The 14,100-nt window shown below is 36.8% G+C and overlaps 2 protein-coding genes across 46 annotated transcripts in view; one reads left to right on the top strand and one right to left on the bottom strand.

Annotated features, from left to right (window-relative positions):
- fibinb (fin bud initiation factor b) overlaps positions 1 to 14,100 on the bottom strand; it is a 63,454-nt gene that overhangs the window by 4,226 nt on the left and 45,128 nt on the right. The gene's annotated exons all lie outside the window — the stretch shown is intronic.
- The window catches only part of madd (MAP-kinase activating death domain), a 59,369-nt gene that overhangs the window by 20,842 nt on the left and 24,427 nt on the right, over positions 1 to 14,100 (top strand). For 19 of the 45 annotated variants that reach the window (XM_056265406.1, XM_056265405.1, XM_056265399.1 and 16 more), the window contains exons 5-17: positions 343 to 652; positions 3,238 to 3,369; positions 4,421 to 4,534; positions 4,652 to 4,732; positions 7,248 to 7,304; positions 8,713 to 8,885; positions 9,633 to 9,868; positions 10,936 to 11,095; positions 11,786 to 11,889; positions 12,022 to 12,218; positions 12,307 to 12,560; positions 12,656 to 12,795; positions 13,473 to 13,571. In XM_056265406.1, coding sequence (XP_056121381.1) covers positions 343 to 652; positions 3,238 to 3,369; positions 4,421 to 4,534; positions 4,652 to 4,732; positions 7,248 to 7,304; positions 8,713 to 8,885; positions 9,633 to 9,868; positions 10,936 to 11,095; positions 11,786 to 11,889; positions 12,022 to 12,218; positions 12,307 to 12,560; positions 12,656 to 12,795; positions 13,473 to 13,571 — 2,057 coding nt within the window. Of the gene's footprint in view, positions 1 to 342; positions 653 to 3,237; positions 3,370 to 4,420; positions 4,535 to 4,651; positions 4,733 to 7,247; positions 7,305 to 8,712; positions 8,886 to 9,632; positions 9,869 to 10,935; positions 11,096 to 11,785; positions 11,890 to 12,021; positions 12,219 to 12,306; positions 12,561 to 12,655; positions 12,796 to 13,472; positions 13,572 to 14,026; positions 14,066 to 14,100 lie in introns of all 45 variants that reach the window. The other 26 variants (XM_056265411.1, XM_056265410.1, XM_056265403.1 and 23 more) reach the window with 3 other exon arrangements.

Genomic DNA, 14,100 nt, shown 5'->3' with positions numbered 1-14,100 from the left:
CTGCGGTACCATCATTTTACTTAAAGTGATTTGGCTAGTAGTTTAATCCTGAACCGTAGATGCCAGCTGCCACTGTTTTTGTGCTATTTCTGTCCTCCAGGCTCTAGAATAGACCACTGAATCAAGACAATGCCTTAATGTACTGGACAGTTTGAAAACCAATTAATGAACAACTATTAAAAGTTAAAAAATTCAAGGAATGAAATAGAAAAGTTCAGCAATATGAACAAAGATAACTGAAAGGGGAAGAGAGCTTGTCATACTTATTCTTGGTTGTACTTTTGAACCTGAGCCCTGATCCTTATAGAAAAATGTAAATATGTGTGTATTTCTCTCCCCCAGGGACACAATGTGGCGTGTGTTCACAGGCGCTCTGTCCGTTGAGGAAAAGGAGAAGGGCAGTCAGGTGCTACAGGACCTGAGGGAGATCGAGTCATGGGTATATCGCCTTCTGCATTCCCCAGTGCCTGTCGCTGGTCAGCGACGTGTTGACGTGGAAGTACTGCCCCACGAGCTGCAGCCTGGACTGACCTTTGCCCTTCCAGACCCGTCCCGCTTCAGCATTGTAGACTTCCCTCTCCATCTGCCCCTGGAGCTGCTGGGAGTCGATGCTTGTCTGCAGGTCCTGGCCTGCATTCTGCTGGAACACAAGGTATGGATGGCCAGAGGAACACAACTTCACTCTATCAGATGACATAGGCCCATAGATTACCATATTTGTGTACTATTTTCATGGTACTATAAGATACATCAAAGAGCATGGTACCACCATGGTAAATGTCCAGAAATACCATGGTACTTAACGCATGCACCATATAGCAGTACCTTATTAGTTATTGGCCGATATTAGTTTTTTTTTTATATATATATATATATATATATATATATATATATCGGTATTAGTCAATATTGGATATTTAATTGTTTATGCTAATTTCCCCTATTTTTTCATTTAGATTACCTTTGCACTAGTAATTTACACTTAAATATAAGAATTTTATATTCATATTATTATGTAATTTTATTATACTACTCAAAATTAATTTTCAATTTATCTAGACATAATTATATTTTATTTTATAAAATTGTATATAAAATTGTAATATTGACCATTTATATTATATCTTGCTATCATCATAGCATGAAAATGATTATCAGCCAGATCCTAATATATTCCAGTGGTTCCCAAACCTAGCGGTGTGTGAGGTACGCAAACAACATGCTGAGTTTTGCCATTCATTTAATTCTACCCCCACCTTAAAATAACATTAAAACCGAGCATGTATTTCTAACAGGCAAAATGCCATAAAAGGTCAAATACATGACATCCAATCAAATTACCTCATCTTTTGCTGTCAAAACTGACTGCATCCTCACAAGCAGTGTGCATATGATGCAGAGTAAGCTGCCTTAGCAAATCGCACTACATTACTGCCATTCTCGACAATGCACCTTTGTAAAAGTGGGGTTTTAGCACTTACTAGCATAAGAAACAAATATAGGCACAGGCTGTACATAGAGATACATTTAAGATTCAAACTCTCTTCAATGCAAAAACATACCCGGTGTGAGTTCTTGTTTTTAATGTTGATTGTATATTATATGAGCAGAATGCTATTTTTTTTTTTCTGAATATCCACACGATTGCGAATGTGACATTGATTTTATACAGCAGTTCAACAAACAGAGGGGTAATATTAAGTTATGTACATTTTAAACAGTTAGTATTGTTTGCTCTGTTTTGCAACAAAATAATAGTTCCAACGAAAGCCACAGCAGAACTGAAGCAAACAGCGGTGTTTCATGAAAGAAACAGCGGCTTTGAACGAATCGTAAGAGTCAATGGTTCATTGACCCATTTATAAATACAGCCACTTGCTTCGTTACTGAATGAATGAATGACTCGATGATGACTCACTCATTAAGACAGTGACTTACGCCACCTACTGGTGGTTTAAGTTTAATATTTAAATGTATCGCTTTGTTTTTACCATCATTGCATATCTCTCTATTAAATTTTTTTTTATTTAAAACGTTCTTTATTTTCATAAGGGTATTTGCAAAGGTAACAATGCACTGGAAAATTAATTTAAAGGTGCAGTAAGCGTATTTTGAAAAACGCTGTTAAAAAGTGGATCGGACCGAGCACCTCAACACACTTGTAGCCAATAAGCAGTAGGGGGCGTGTCCACTCATAATGGGAGAGCTGAGTTGAGCAACAGAGATGGCTGAGAGAGACATTACAAAAGAGTAAAGACCAGAAAAAGAAGGGTTATGATCAGGCAAGAGCTTTAGGATCCACGTTAATATTAGAAAAGCTTTCCAACGCTGGAGATAAATCAGCGAGAAGGCCTGAAAATGGACGCTGAGGTTGCATTGTTTCTGCTCTATACGTGAGTAACGTTGATTTTGATGCGAGCGACTAACAATAAACTCTTGCTTGTATACTCTTGTGTACGGTATGTTCATTTTTTTTGTGCTTCCATTGCCATCTTCGCTTTATTATTCGTGTGCATTTTGGGGGCAGAGCAATGAAGGGAGTGTTGTGTGTGTGTGTGTTTGTTTGGGTTGATTTTAAATATCAACGGTGTTCAACAACGATTTTGAGAAATTGCATACTGTACTTTTAAGGGGGCAAAAATTGTCTCTTAATGGAAAAGGTGTGACTGCAGTCTAAATGGAAGAGAGGGGGTACACAGAAGGATGTTAAATGCCTCAGGGGGTACACGCAAGTTTGGGAACCACTGATCTATACAACACTGGCATATATTTATATATATATATTCATTTGTAGCAGTTGAAATGAATTTTCATTAATTTTATTTTAATACAAAATTAGTATGATTAATGACTTGCGCTATTGACCTGAATTTTCATAGTGCATTGCTATTTTAAACTCGTATAGGAGTAGTGTAATTCTGAATTTTCTTCTGAGCTTGTTGTATTTTTGGCACTTAATGTCTCACAAATATCCTTTAAGTTTTGTGTTTAAAATGATAGTCGTGCATGCATAGTGAGAGAGGTACTGATGTAAACATTTTTAAAATCTTTTATGCTGTATTTACCAAGAGTATTGGAGAGAGCAAGCTTTTGAAATATATATTATTGCTGTGTCATTAATCAGGTTAATGGTTGTCTGTAGATCTGCTGTTTCATGCGGATCTAGTCTTCAATTTGTCTATGTGGGTCACACTGATAGTAACAAGGGGACTTCCTTTCACCCTCTGCTGTCTGTAGGTGGTACTGCAGTCCCGAGATTATAACGCCCTCTCAATGAGCGTCATGGCGTTTGTTGCAATGATTTACCCCCTTGAGTACATGTTTCCTGTCATTCCACTGTTACCCACCTGCATGGCCTCCGCAGAACAGGTAACATGAAATCATTTTTGTGCAGTTGGTGTATAAACAATGAAGCTCTCCTTCAATGTTCCCTCTAATTTTTTTTCTTGCTGAGCAAAACTTTTTTCTATTGGGCGGATATTTTTCGCCACCAGAGCAAAAATATTCTTTATACCTGACCTGTTCAGCATACGTAGAAACACAATGGTTTCAACATTCAGTTGTAACTTTTAACTTGAATGTGCCATTTCTATTTTATTTGACCCTTGATGTAACTTATTGGTATTAAATCATATTTTTGAAAAACAAGCAGTTAATTAAGAAGTCACTAAATGAAGCACATTTTAGGTTACCAGATTTTTTTTTTTTTTTTTTACAGTGCTGTTAACTGTACAGTCTTTACCAAGAAATCCTATGAAAAATAATTGACAAAATCTTCTGCAGGACAGTTCAATTCTTTACAATAATAGAATATAGTATGAAAGAAAAGTAAACTGTTACACTGAGATGGTTTGGGAAAACCATAAAGTGTTTTTGTACAGTCAATTAATTGTGTACAGGAAGCATTAAACCATCAAAGTTAAATGATTGTTTATTGCTTATGAATTTCCAATATTTTCTTTAGCAGGGGGTTTCAAACCTTTGACAATGGCAATGAGCCCTAAACAATACCCTTGTGAGATTCTTTATTTAGGCTTATAATATAATAAAATATATTAGGCATAATATAATACAAAACACCCGAATTGAAGTATTTTAAGTGATATAATATATCAGTTTAAATGCTTCAATTTGTTTACATATTATATTATTATAATATGAAAAAAAAACGAAGCATTTAAATAGATCTAATAGCTAAATATTTTCAAGAAAAGTGAATATGTGACCAGAGCACTGAAATTATTTCTCACTTAAACTACAATCAAATGGATTTCCCCACACATTTTGCGTCAGTCCTCTGCGTGGCATTTTATTCCTTTCTGTGCAGCCGCAGCTTCAGAAGTGCGCGAGCGCGCACGCGCGCAGTTTAGAGGGAACATTGCTCTCCTTGTATCTGTCAAACACATCTCTTTTTTTCTAGCTCCTGCTAGCACCCACTCCATATGTCATTGGTGTGCCTGCCAGTTTCTTCCTGTACAAAACTGATTTTAAGATGCCAGATGACGTTTGGTTAGTGGATCTGGACTGCAACAAGGTATATTGTCTATTTACACGATCTGGAACTACCCAGACAGGGGTTTGTGGATTCTAACATGTTTGTAAATTGTGTATATAGCGGTCTTATGTGGGTTGTATATCTTTATCCCTGCAGGTCATTGCTCCAAGCAATGCAGAATTGCTCCCTCCCCTTCCTGAACCCGAGGCCTCTGAGCTGAAGAAACACTTGAAGCAGGTAAACGAACCAGATCTTCTCATCTCTCTAAGGAACCCTACCATTAACTGTGAATCTGAAGTGAGCACTAACTAGATTCTAGTAGCAATGCATAGTAATTATACTGTCATCTAGCAGCTGCTGTAAACATGATTAATTATAATAGTGCAATTAAACCAAAGAGAAGGCTGACAATGCACAGATATTTTTAAACTATCATTTGAAGCCAAATGCAGACAAGACATTTTCTGATGTTCCTAAAGTTTGTTTACCAATTCATCTTTTAGTTGATCACTTATGTATTGTAATGACTGTATATTCTCCCCCTTTTTTGTTCCAGCTCTTGGAGGTAATAAGTTTTGAGTTTCCCCATCTATAGACTCGATAATGGTTCTAGTTCTCTCGCTTAACCCTTTACAATCCCACATAGACCCTTATCTAGAGCTTCTGACCTGATTCTGGGCACCTCTGAGCTTAATCAAACCCCATTAACATTTCACTGTTTTGTCATCGATCATTGTGATACACTGACAAACTGCCCTTCCTCATGTCTCTTTAATAGAGATGCATTTAATTTGACCACAATCTGTTGTCTTTGTGTTTGTTAGTCTGTAGCAGAATTTCTCAGCCAAATTTATTTACCATTTTGTTTCATCTTGCATCAAACATAATTATCATGCTGTCATTGTAATATCTCAAGCCAAAATAGTCAATACACTGACTCATCAGTTGCGTCTCACAGATCGTGAGTCATGAGTCTTCATTCGCCATTATGAATCACCATTAATCAGGTCCTCATTTTCAGATCATGATGGTTTTAAAACCTGATTTAGATTGAAGGTAATTTTTTCAGTGGTTTAGAGACGTACAGTAGTGCCCTGTCGTGTCAAAAAAATGATAAAAAAAATTGGAGAGAGACAGTGGTTCAAGAACTCCATGAGCCAATATGGAAATTTATATTTTTCTTGTCACTGTCATTCGGTGCTATTTTTCACTCAATCGAGCTTCAGATTTTAGAGAAATTTTTATTTAACCTGTTAACTGTCACCCCCCTTTTTTTTGCATAGACATAAAAATCACTATCCAAACTTAAATGGTTGTAATTCAGGAATGCTTTGGAATATAGACCTATGGCTGGTCTTGTTTTAAAGAAGACATTTTCCAGATTATTGTAGAAGTCTAGAAATTATAAAAAAATGAAACAGAAAAAAAGTTATATAAGTTTGAGTTTATGAAATTTTGTAATGTAAAAATATAATGATTAATATTTTATATAAAATATATATATTACAAAACATATTTTACTCTAAAACTGCAAGAAAATTAAAGATAAAAATCTGAACAAGTTGTATTCCAAATTTTAGGTTGATATCTCAAAAAATGAGCTTTTTTAGTAAGATTTTATTCAGGCACAGTACCCAACTTTTTCACTAGGTGAACACCAGACTCCATTACTGCCCATATAAGGGCGCCTCCATTTTCATATGTTTTGAGTGATCTGAACCATGTATTTCCATAATTTTCATACAATTTAGGAAGTAGACATCCTATTCAGAAGTAGTATGGGTGGTTTGGCAGTATTTGATTTGAATTAAACCTCTAATAAATGCATAAAGACTACATTATAGCGTTATAGCTCGCAGCCGCATCACAAATCGAGAATCCATACATTTTTCTTTATATTTAAAACATTTTCAGACCTTTTTTTCTCATAAAATGGAATTGGTGTTATCTTTTGAACTCATGGCATGAAAACAAACTGAGGTTTCTACCAATCTTTCATGATTTTTCATGTTTATTGTTATTTCAAAATAAAGGCCTAAATACTCCTAATGAATATGAAATATTCTTGTTGCAAATTGATACATTTCTGCTCCTCTGTAATTTATTTTAGATAACAGCCACCAAATATGAAAACTAGAGATTTTAAACTTTCAAATGATATATAGTTTGGCAATATTACTTTAGGTTTTTACTAAGATATTATTGTTTTAAACATGCAATGGCAAATGGGTTAAGACAGGTTAAGAGGTTAACATCCGACCTTAACATCAACATGAAATCAAAATTCACTCTGTTCACTTGGGGTTGGGGTGACATCACCAAAAAGAGTATCCTGTTTTGCTTTTTGTTCATTGAAAATCCTGTTTCACTCCTAAAAAAAAAACCTTCATCACATTAATGAAGTAATAGTAAAATAGGTTGAGAATGCCATTTTATCTTGACTAGCACCTACCAAATATGGTTTAAGTTTTGTACACATTCTCCATTGACAAGTTTGTTTGAGATCTGCTTCCCTTTCCACCTCATAACCCACTGGTTTTCTTCAGATTGGTGTGTCTTTTCTTTCTGTGTGCACTCATACTGTCCAGTTAATGGTCGTGTTGTGTCTTCAAGTGTTCTCTTTTTGTCTCTCTGTGTTTTTTTTCTACTGCCTTGAATTGTCTCCACTCACTTTTAGTCACATGATTTCCTAAACTTTCTCAGTGACAGGTAGTCATGTGACATTGCCTCCATGTTTTCTTGTGTCCTTCAGTGTCTGGTAAGGTTGACTGTGATCACCCAAAAGCAGATCTTCGCCTCCGATTCCAAGGTTCACAAATCTTTGCATTTTGAATGTGCACGGAAAAAATAACTCCTGTCTCTCCCCCTGTCATCAACACTCGTAGACCTATCACTCTCAGTAACCTTAACAAATATTGAAGCCATACAGATACTTCTTTATTCCACACCCTTTGAATAAACACACTCAGAAACTCACACACTTGTGACTGTGTTTGCCTCCATAGCCTCTAACTCTCTGCACTCTTCCTCCACTTCTCTCTGTGTGATGAAGGTCTTACAGAAGCCCCCGTTTCTTATAGCACTATGTTTGGCTTGAGCATGTTCCAATGCAACTTCTCACTTACATTATGCTCATTAACCCAAAGCAAAAAAAATAAAAATAAAATCATTGTAAGTAGCAGGAGCAGATGATGCGATTGGTTTGGTCAAATGGCGTGGCAAACGCAGGGTCTGATGGAATGCCAGCTGAGAGGCATTGAGTGAGCAATGGCAGAATTCCCAGAGTGCTTTGTTAATGGCTCTATGTGATGACCGCACCCTTCCCTCTAACATTTTGACTATTTGATTACATTTTTTATGCAGCACAGTCGTTTCAGGCAATTGCTTTCTCTCTCATCCCTCTGTAACTTTTTCAGAACTTTAAAGGATTAGTTCACCCAAAAATGAAAGTTCTGTCATCAGTTACTCACTCTCATGTCATTTCAAACATAAAAGACTTTCATCCATATTCAGAACACAAATAAAGACATTTTCAATGAAATCTGAGAGATTTCTGCCCCTCCATTAATTCCGAAATTCAGAAGAGACACGATCGCTTTATATAATGAAAAGATTTTATTTAGGCTTTTACTCACATACATATATGCATAACACTGATCAATGCACATACATAGAGCACACCAAATATGGTAAACCAAAGCTCAAATGTGCTTGTTTGACGTGTGAGAACCCATGAGGTTTTTTTCTTGTGTGTCATGCAAGCACATTTGAGCTTCTGTAAGAACCATTCAGGTTCGTTTTTATGTTTCATGCTCCATATTTGATGTGCTCTATGTATATGTGTTTATCAGTGTATATATGTAAATAAACAGCCTAAATTAAATAGATATTAAAAGATAATGCGTTTGGAAGTGTGTAAATGATGACAGAATTTTCATTTTTGGGTGAACTATCCCTTTAATCTAATTTTGTGCAATCTTATTTAAATAAAAATTGTTTCACCTTTGCCATTCAGAAGGTTTGTAGACAGAAGTTAATTAATGTAGGCCTGCAATGTGAGGCATGATTGCCTGAGGCGATAGTGCTCTTACTTCAATCTTCCCTGTCAGGATTCATTGTTAAATTGATCTCTCCTGTATCCATATTCCTCCTCCACCTCTCTCTCTCTCTCTCTCTCTCTCTCTCTCTCTCGCTCTCTCATCAATTCCTCCATACAGGCTCTGGCTAGCATGAGTCTGAACACACAGCCTATACTGAATCTGGAGAAGTTTCAGGATGGACATGAGTTGTCTTTGTTGCCCCCTGGTCGTGACAAAGCCTCCCCCTCCTCCACTGAGTTCAACCCGCTCATCTACGGCAATGATGTGGACTCAGTTGATGTTGCCACAAGGTATAAAGTATTGTATACTCTAACTAACGGGATGGGATTGACCGGGGTTTCTATGTTAATACTGTGTAATTTTAGTACCATTTTAGGTACCAAATGGATCTAGAAAAATCGTTTTTTCTAACATATAAAGGTCCAAAAGCCATAACATGTATTTGTAAAATTTCAAATATTCGTATACAGTCAGTCTCATTCAGTCAACAACTGTTTGTATGCTTGTATTTAAATTATGATTTATCAATAGCTTTTGTGCTAAAATGTATTCTGGATTTACAAACAACTGAAAGCACACATACGCAAAATCATATACCCTTGGTGGCCTTATAAACATGTTAAGATGGAATTCTTTGAGGACAGCACGCTTGGCATTGCTCGAGGATATTGCTGCGTGTTGTCAGGCGAGAGCGTGTCTGTGCGGAAACTCTTTAAATGGAAGTGATTTAGCCGCATTTTATGTAAATGAATAAACGAAATGCTGTCACTCATTTAGAGTACTCCAAATTTATTAACATTGCAACGATGCTTTGAACAAATTTTGTGCACATGGCATGCATGCGTTGTGAACTTCTCCTGTGTGTATTATACAGATAATCAATGCAGTTATTAGTGAATAAAACCCATTGTTTTTGTTTTTGCTGCATACAATACATTTAAAACAAGCCAAAAAAATTGCTCATAAAATATTTGTTCTGTTCTGCCCCATAATGTACATGATTTTGATCTTTTACATGATTTTGATCTTGCCATTAGGGTGGCGATGGTGAGATTCTTCAACTCTCCAAATGTGCTACAAGGGTTCCAGATGCACACACGCACTCTGCGCCTTTTCCCCCGTCCTGTGGTGGCATTCCAGGCCACGTCTTTCCTAGCCTCTCGCCCTCGGCGGAGTGGATTCACCGAAAAGCTCTCCCACACCCAAGCGGTTGAGTACTATGGAGAGTGGGCTCTCAACCCCACCAACCTGGCTTTCCAAAGGATTCATAACAGTAAGAGACATAGATATACCTGATCCGTCATCCTTAAGCTGCCTTTTCTTTGACCTCCAGATTTGACTGTCACACTTTGCCCCCTTGTGGCAAATGTTAAACAGTGTAAATGTTAAATAATGTAAATAATTATAACTGACTTTATTCATATCTGCCCATTCTAGATGTAACAGGTCTTTATCATAAAGTTAGAAATGATTGATGATTCTCCTCTTAGCAAAAAATTAAATCCAATCTTACATCTGCAGAGGGTGACAACTCCACGCAGCCCTATCTTCAGTTGTAACTTCTCCTAAGCAGTGTAAAGGCAGCTTTAAACTTAAAGGGATAGTTCACTTTGAAATTAATTTTTGGTATGTTTTAGCTTACCTCAAGGGCATCCAAGATGTTGGTGTCTTTGTTTCCGCAGTAGTTTAAATTTTGATATTTTTAGGTCAAACCGTTCTTGTCTGTCAGTCATATAATGCAGGTCTATGGTCACCACCTCAAAGAGTATGCACAGAGAAGTCCAAATTAAACATGATTTAATGACTCGTAAATGTAAGTACACATTGATGGCCTAAGACACGAAACGAGCGGTTTGTGTGAGAAAACGAACAGTATTTATATCGTTTTTACCTCTTGTAACCACAGACCGAAGCGCTCGCGCCCTCAGATCACTTTGACGTGGCTGTGGTTACAAGAGGTAAAAACGATATAAATACTGTTCGTTTTCTCACACAAACCGCTCGTTTCGTGTCTTAGGCCATCAATGTGTTCTTACATTTACGAGTCATTAAATCATGTTTAATTTGGACTTCTCTGTGCATACTCTTTGAGGTGGTGACCATAGACCTGCATTATATGACTGACAGACAAGAACGGTTTGACCTAAAAATATTAAAATTGAAACTACTGCGGAAACAAAGACACATACATCTTGGATGCCCTTGAGGTAAGCTAAAACATACCAAAAATTAATTTCAAAGTGAACTATCCCTTTAACTGCAGGTACAGTTTCACTGTAAAGACTGTCCATTATGTGTTTCCCACTATGTGTGTAGTCAGTGTATCTGTGTGTATTTCAGATGTGTACGACCCTTCTCTAATAGGCGATAAGCCTAAGTGGTACGCCCATCAGTTACAGCCAGTATTCTACCGTGTGTACGATGGAAACTCTCGTCTGGCAGAGGCATTGAGTGGACCCCTGCAGGATGAGACCAATGATTCAGACCCAACAGATGACAGGTTGAAAACACCAAATACACACTTATACGTGTCTATTAGTTTTTGTGAACGTGCAGCTTAATACACATTCACAAAAATGTGCTATTGATTCTTTTTTACATTTACATACATACACTACCATTCAAAAGTTTGGGGTTAGAATGTTTGAATTTGTAGAAATGAATACTTTTATTCAGCAAGGGTGTATTTAAATTGATAAAAAAAACAGTGCAGACTATAATAATAAAGTGTTACAAAAAGTTTTCTATTTAAAATAAATGCTGTACTTTAAAAAAAATATATTCATCAAACAATCTTGAAAAATGTTTTCAACAAAACAATTAAGCAGCACAACTTTTTTCAACATTGATTGATAATAAGAGTTACTTCAGCAGCAAAGCAGCATATTGGAATGGTTTTTGAGAGATGTGACACTGAAGACTGAAAATTCAGCTTTGCCATCACAGGAATTACATTTTAAAATAGAAAATAGTTTTTAATTTTAATTTATAATAATAATTTACAATATTACTGTTTTAACTATATTTTTGATCAAATAAATGCAGCTTTGCTGAGCATAAGAGACCTCTATCAAAACATTTAAAAAAATCTTACCAAACCCAAACTTTACATAAATCGATTTTTGTGTTCAAAATGTTTTTTGACTATTTTAAATTTGATTTATTTGTTATTGTTTACTATTTATTTCAGTGGTAGTGACAGTGAAGCATATGATGACTCCAGCTCTTCCTACTCATCTCTTGGAGATTTTGTGAATGAGATGATCAAAGGGGACATACAGGGGGACACACCAAGTTAGCTTCTCTATTTTTTCCTAACCATAGACTCTTTTTCTTGCCTTATTTATCACTTTATAGAGCTCAATCTTGATTAAACTCAGAACTGTTGAGAAGTTCAGCTTCATAATTGTTCTATTTGCTCTTTAGATGTTGACCCCCTGACCCATGCTGCACTGGGAGATGCAAATGAGGTAGAGATCCATGACTTCCAGGAGTTTAAGGGGGACAGCGGTGACCCAGAGCCAGAGGGTCCCCTGGAGACAGCGGACAGCCAGCCGCTGCGGTCCAGCTCCAGCACCACGGCCAGTTCCAGCCCCAGTACAGTCATACAGGGAGTCAACCATGTCAGTGCTCAAACTACATGTGTTATCTGAATCTAGCGCAAAGCCTCATATGGCGTTATACCTAAAGTGTATGTGTTTCTTTGTGCAGGAGCAGAAGGAACCTGTTGATGTAGAGGCGACAACAAGTGTGCCCATCAAGAACTCTGTCCCAGGATTGGGTGCTCCACCTTTTACAAGACCCGGTCCTGATCCGGTGCCTGTTGACCCAGGCAATAAGAAGCGCGAGTATGATAATCCCTATTTTGAACCCCAGTATGGCTTCCCTACAGAAGAAGATGCAGAAGCAGATGAGCAGGAGGAGAGTTACACACCACGATTCAATCAGAATCTTAATGGCAACAAGTATGTATTTGTTAATAGTCCTACACAAACACACAGAATTTATATCTCAGTTGCACAGGCCAGCACTCAAAGTCCTAAATTGTGTGTGTGTTTAGGCCATCACGTCCATTGAGACCCAGCAGTCTGAAGCTTCCAGGTGAATCTGACGGGGAGGGAGACTCCAGAAATAGCTCTCCGAACTCCACCATCTCCAACAATAGTAACGATGGCTTCGGGGGACTCATGTCCTTCGCCAGTGAGTGGCCAGCTTAACATCACCTCTATTCATTCCTTAGTAGCTCATGCTCCCGTTGCAAAATTGGACATAAAAATACTAAAAACGCAAATGAACAAATCTTTTTTGAAGATATTTGCTTGGATTTCTGACTTGACTTTTGTCTTGTCAGAAGAACTTTATAGAAGAAATTGAAGAAATTATTGAGAAATATGTGAAGGTTACATGGCATCCTACTTTTCAAAAGCGTGGTATCTGTAAGATTTTTTTCACATAAAAGAAATTTATACTTTTATTCGGTATTTTATGACATGATTACTGAAGGATCATGTGACACTGAAGACTGGAGTAATGGCTGCTGAAAATTCAGCTTTGTCATCATAGGACTAAATTACATTTAAAAATATTCAAATAGAAAACAGGTATTTTACGTTGTATAAATATACTGTTTACAAATACATGCAGATTTGAATAGTTTATGAGCCTTCTTTCATAAACATGAAAACATCTTACCGATCCCAAACCTTTGAACAGTAATGTATATTAATATTTATAAATAAGAGTATCTTCAGTAGCATATTGGCTTTTACTGGAGACTAACTAGGACACTGGACTAAATTTCTGCTATTTTTACAACTCGATTACACACAAACGTGTGGTTCCCTGTTGTACATTTCTCCTGAATCGCATATGTGCAGGTAACCTGTATAAAAACCACGGCACCAGTTTCAGTCTCTCCAGTCTGGCTCTGCCTAATAAAGCGCGAGAGAAGAACACACCGTTCCCCAGCCTCAAAGGTACACGCATCCCCTCGGATCTCTCCATGTGACCTTCCCGTTCATCCACCCATATGCTCACCCTGTCTCATTCCTCCAGTCTAGTCGTTATCTTCTTCCTCTCCTTCTCTCCAAACCTTTTTGTCTTTTCTAAGGCAGTGTAACTAATGCTTGAATCACTCCAATTAGTCTGAACTTGTATATTAACTCCACTGAAGTAATTTATGAGTCAAATAAGGGTCAAAGTAGTTGTATTATAATTAGACAATAATAATTCATTTTTAAGAATCTGTAGTTTAAAGCATTTTTTTTGTGAACGAGATTAGTCTGTTTAGTACAGGCATTAGGTATAGAAAGACTCCAACCTCAGCTGTTAAAAAGTGAGGAATACTTATTTACTTAAGTTGACTAGTTTTCATTTTTCCACTTTTTTCCTCTTCTTCCTTTATAATTTGTTTTATGTATTTCATTTAAAGAATATTTTAATTTTGATTTAACAGAGGACACGGATCAAGGTTTGTGGGAATGTTACCTGATTTCTTTTCCCCCA

Source organism: Rhinichthys klamathensis, unplaced genomic scaffold, assembly GCF_029890125.1.
Source record: "Rhinichthys klamathensis goyatoka isolate OS25496 unplaced genomic scaffold, OSU_Roscu_1.1 h1tg000232l_1, whole genome shotgun sequence".
Lineage (NCBI taxonomy): Eukaryota > Metazoa > Chordata > Actinopteri > Cypriniformes > Leuciscidae > Rhinichthys > Rhinichthys klamathensis.
The sequence above is the reverse complement of the archived record's forward strand: the minus strand, read 5'-3'. Positions and strand labels throughout refer to the sequence as shown.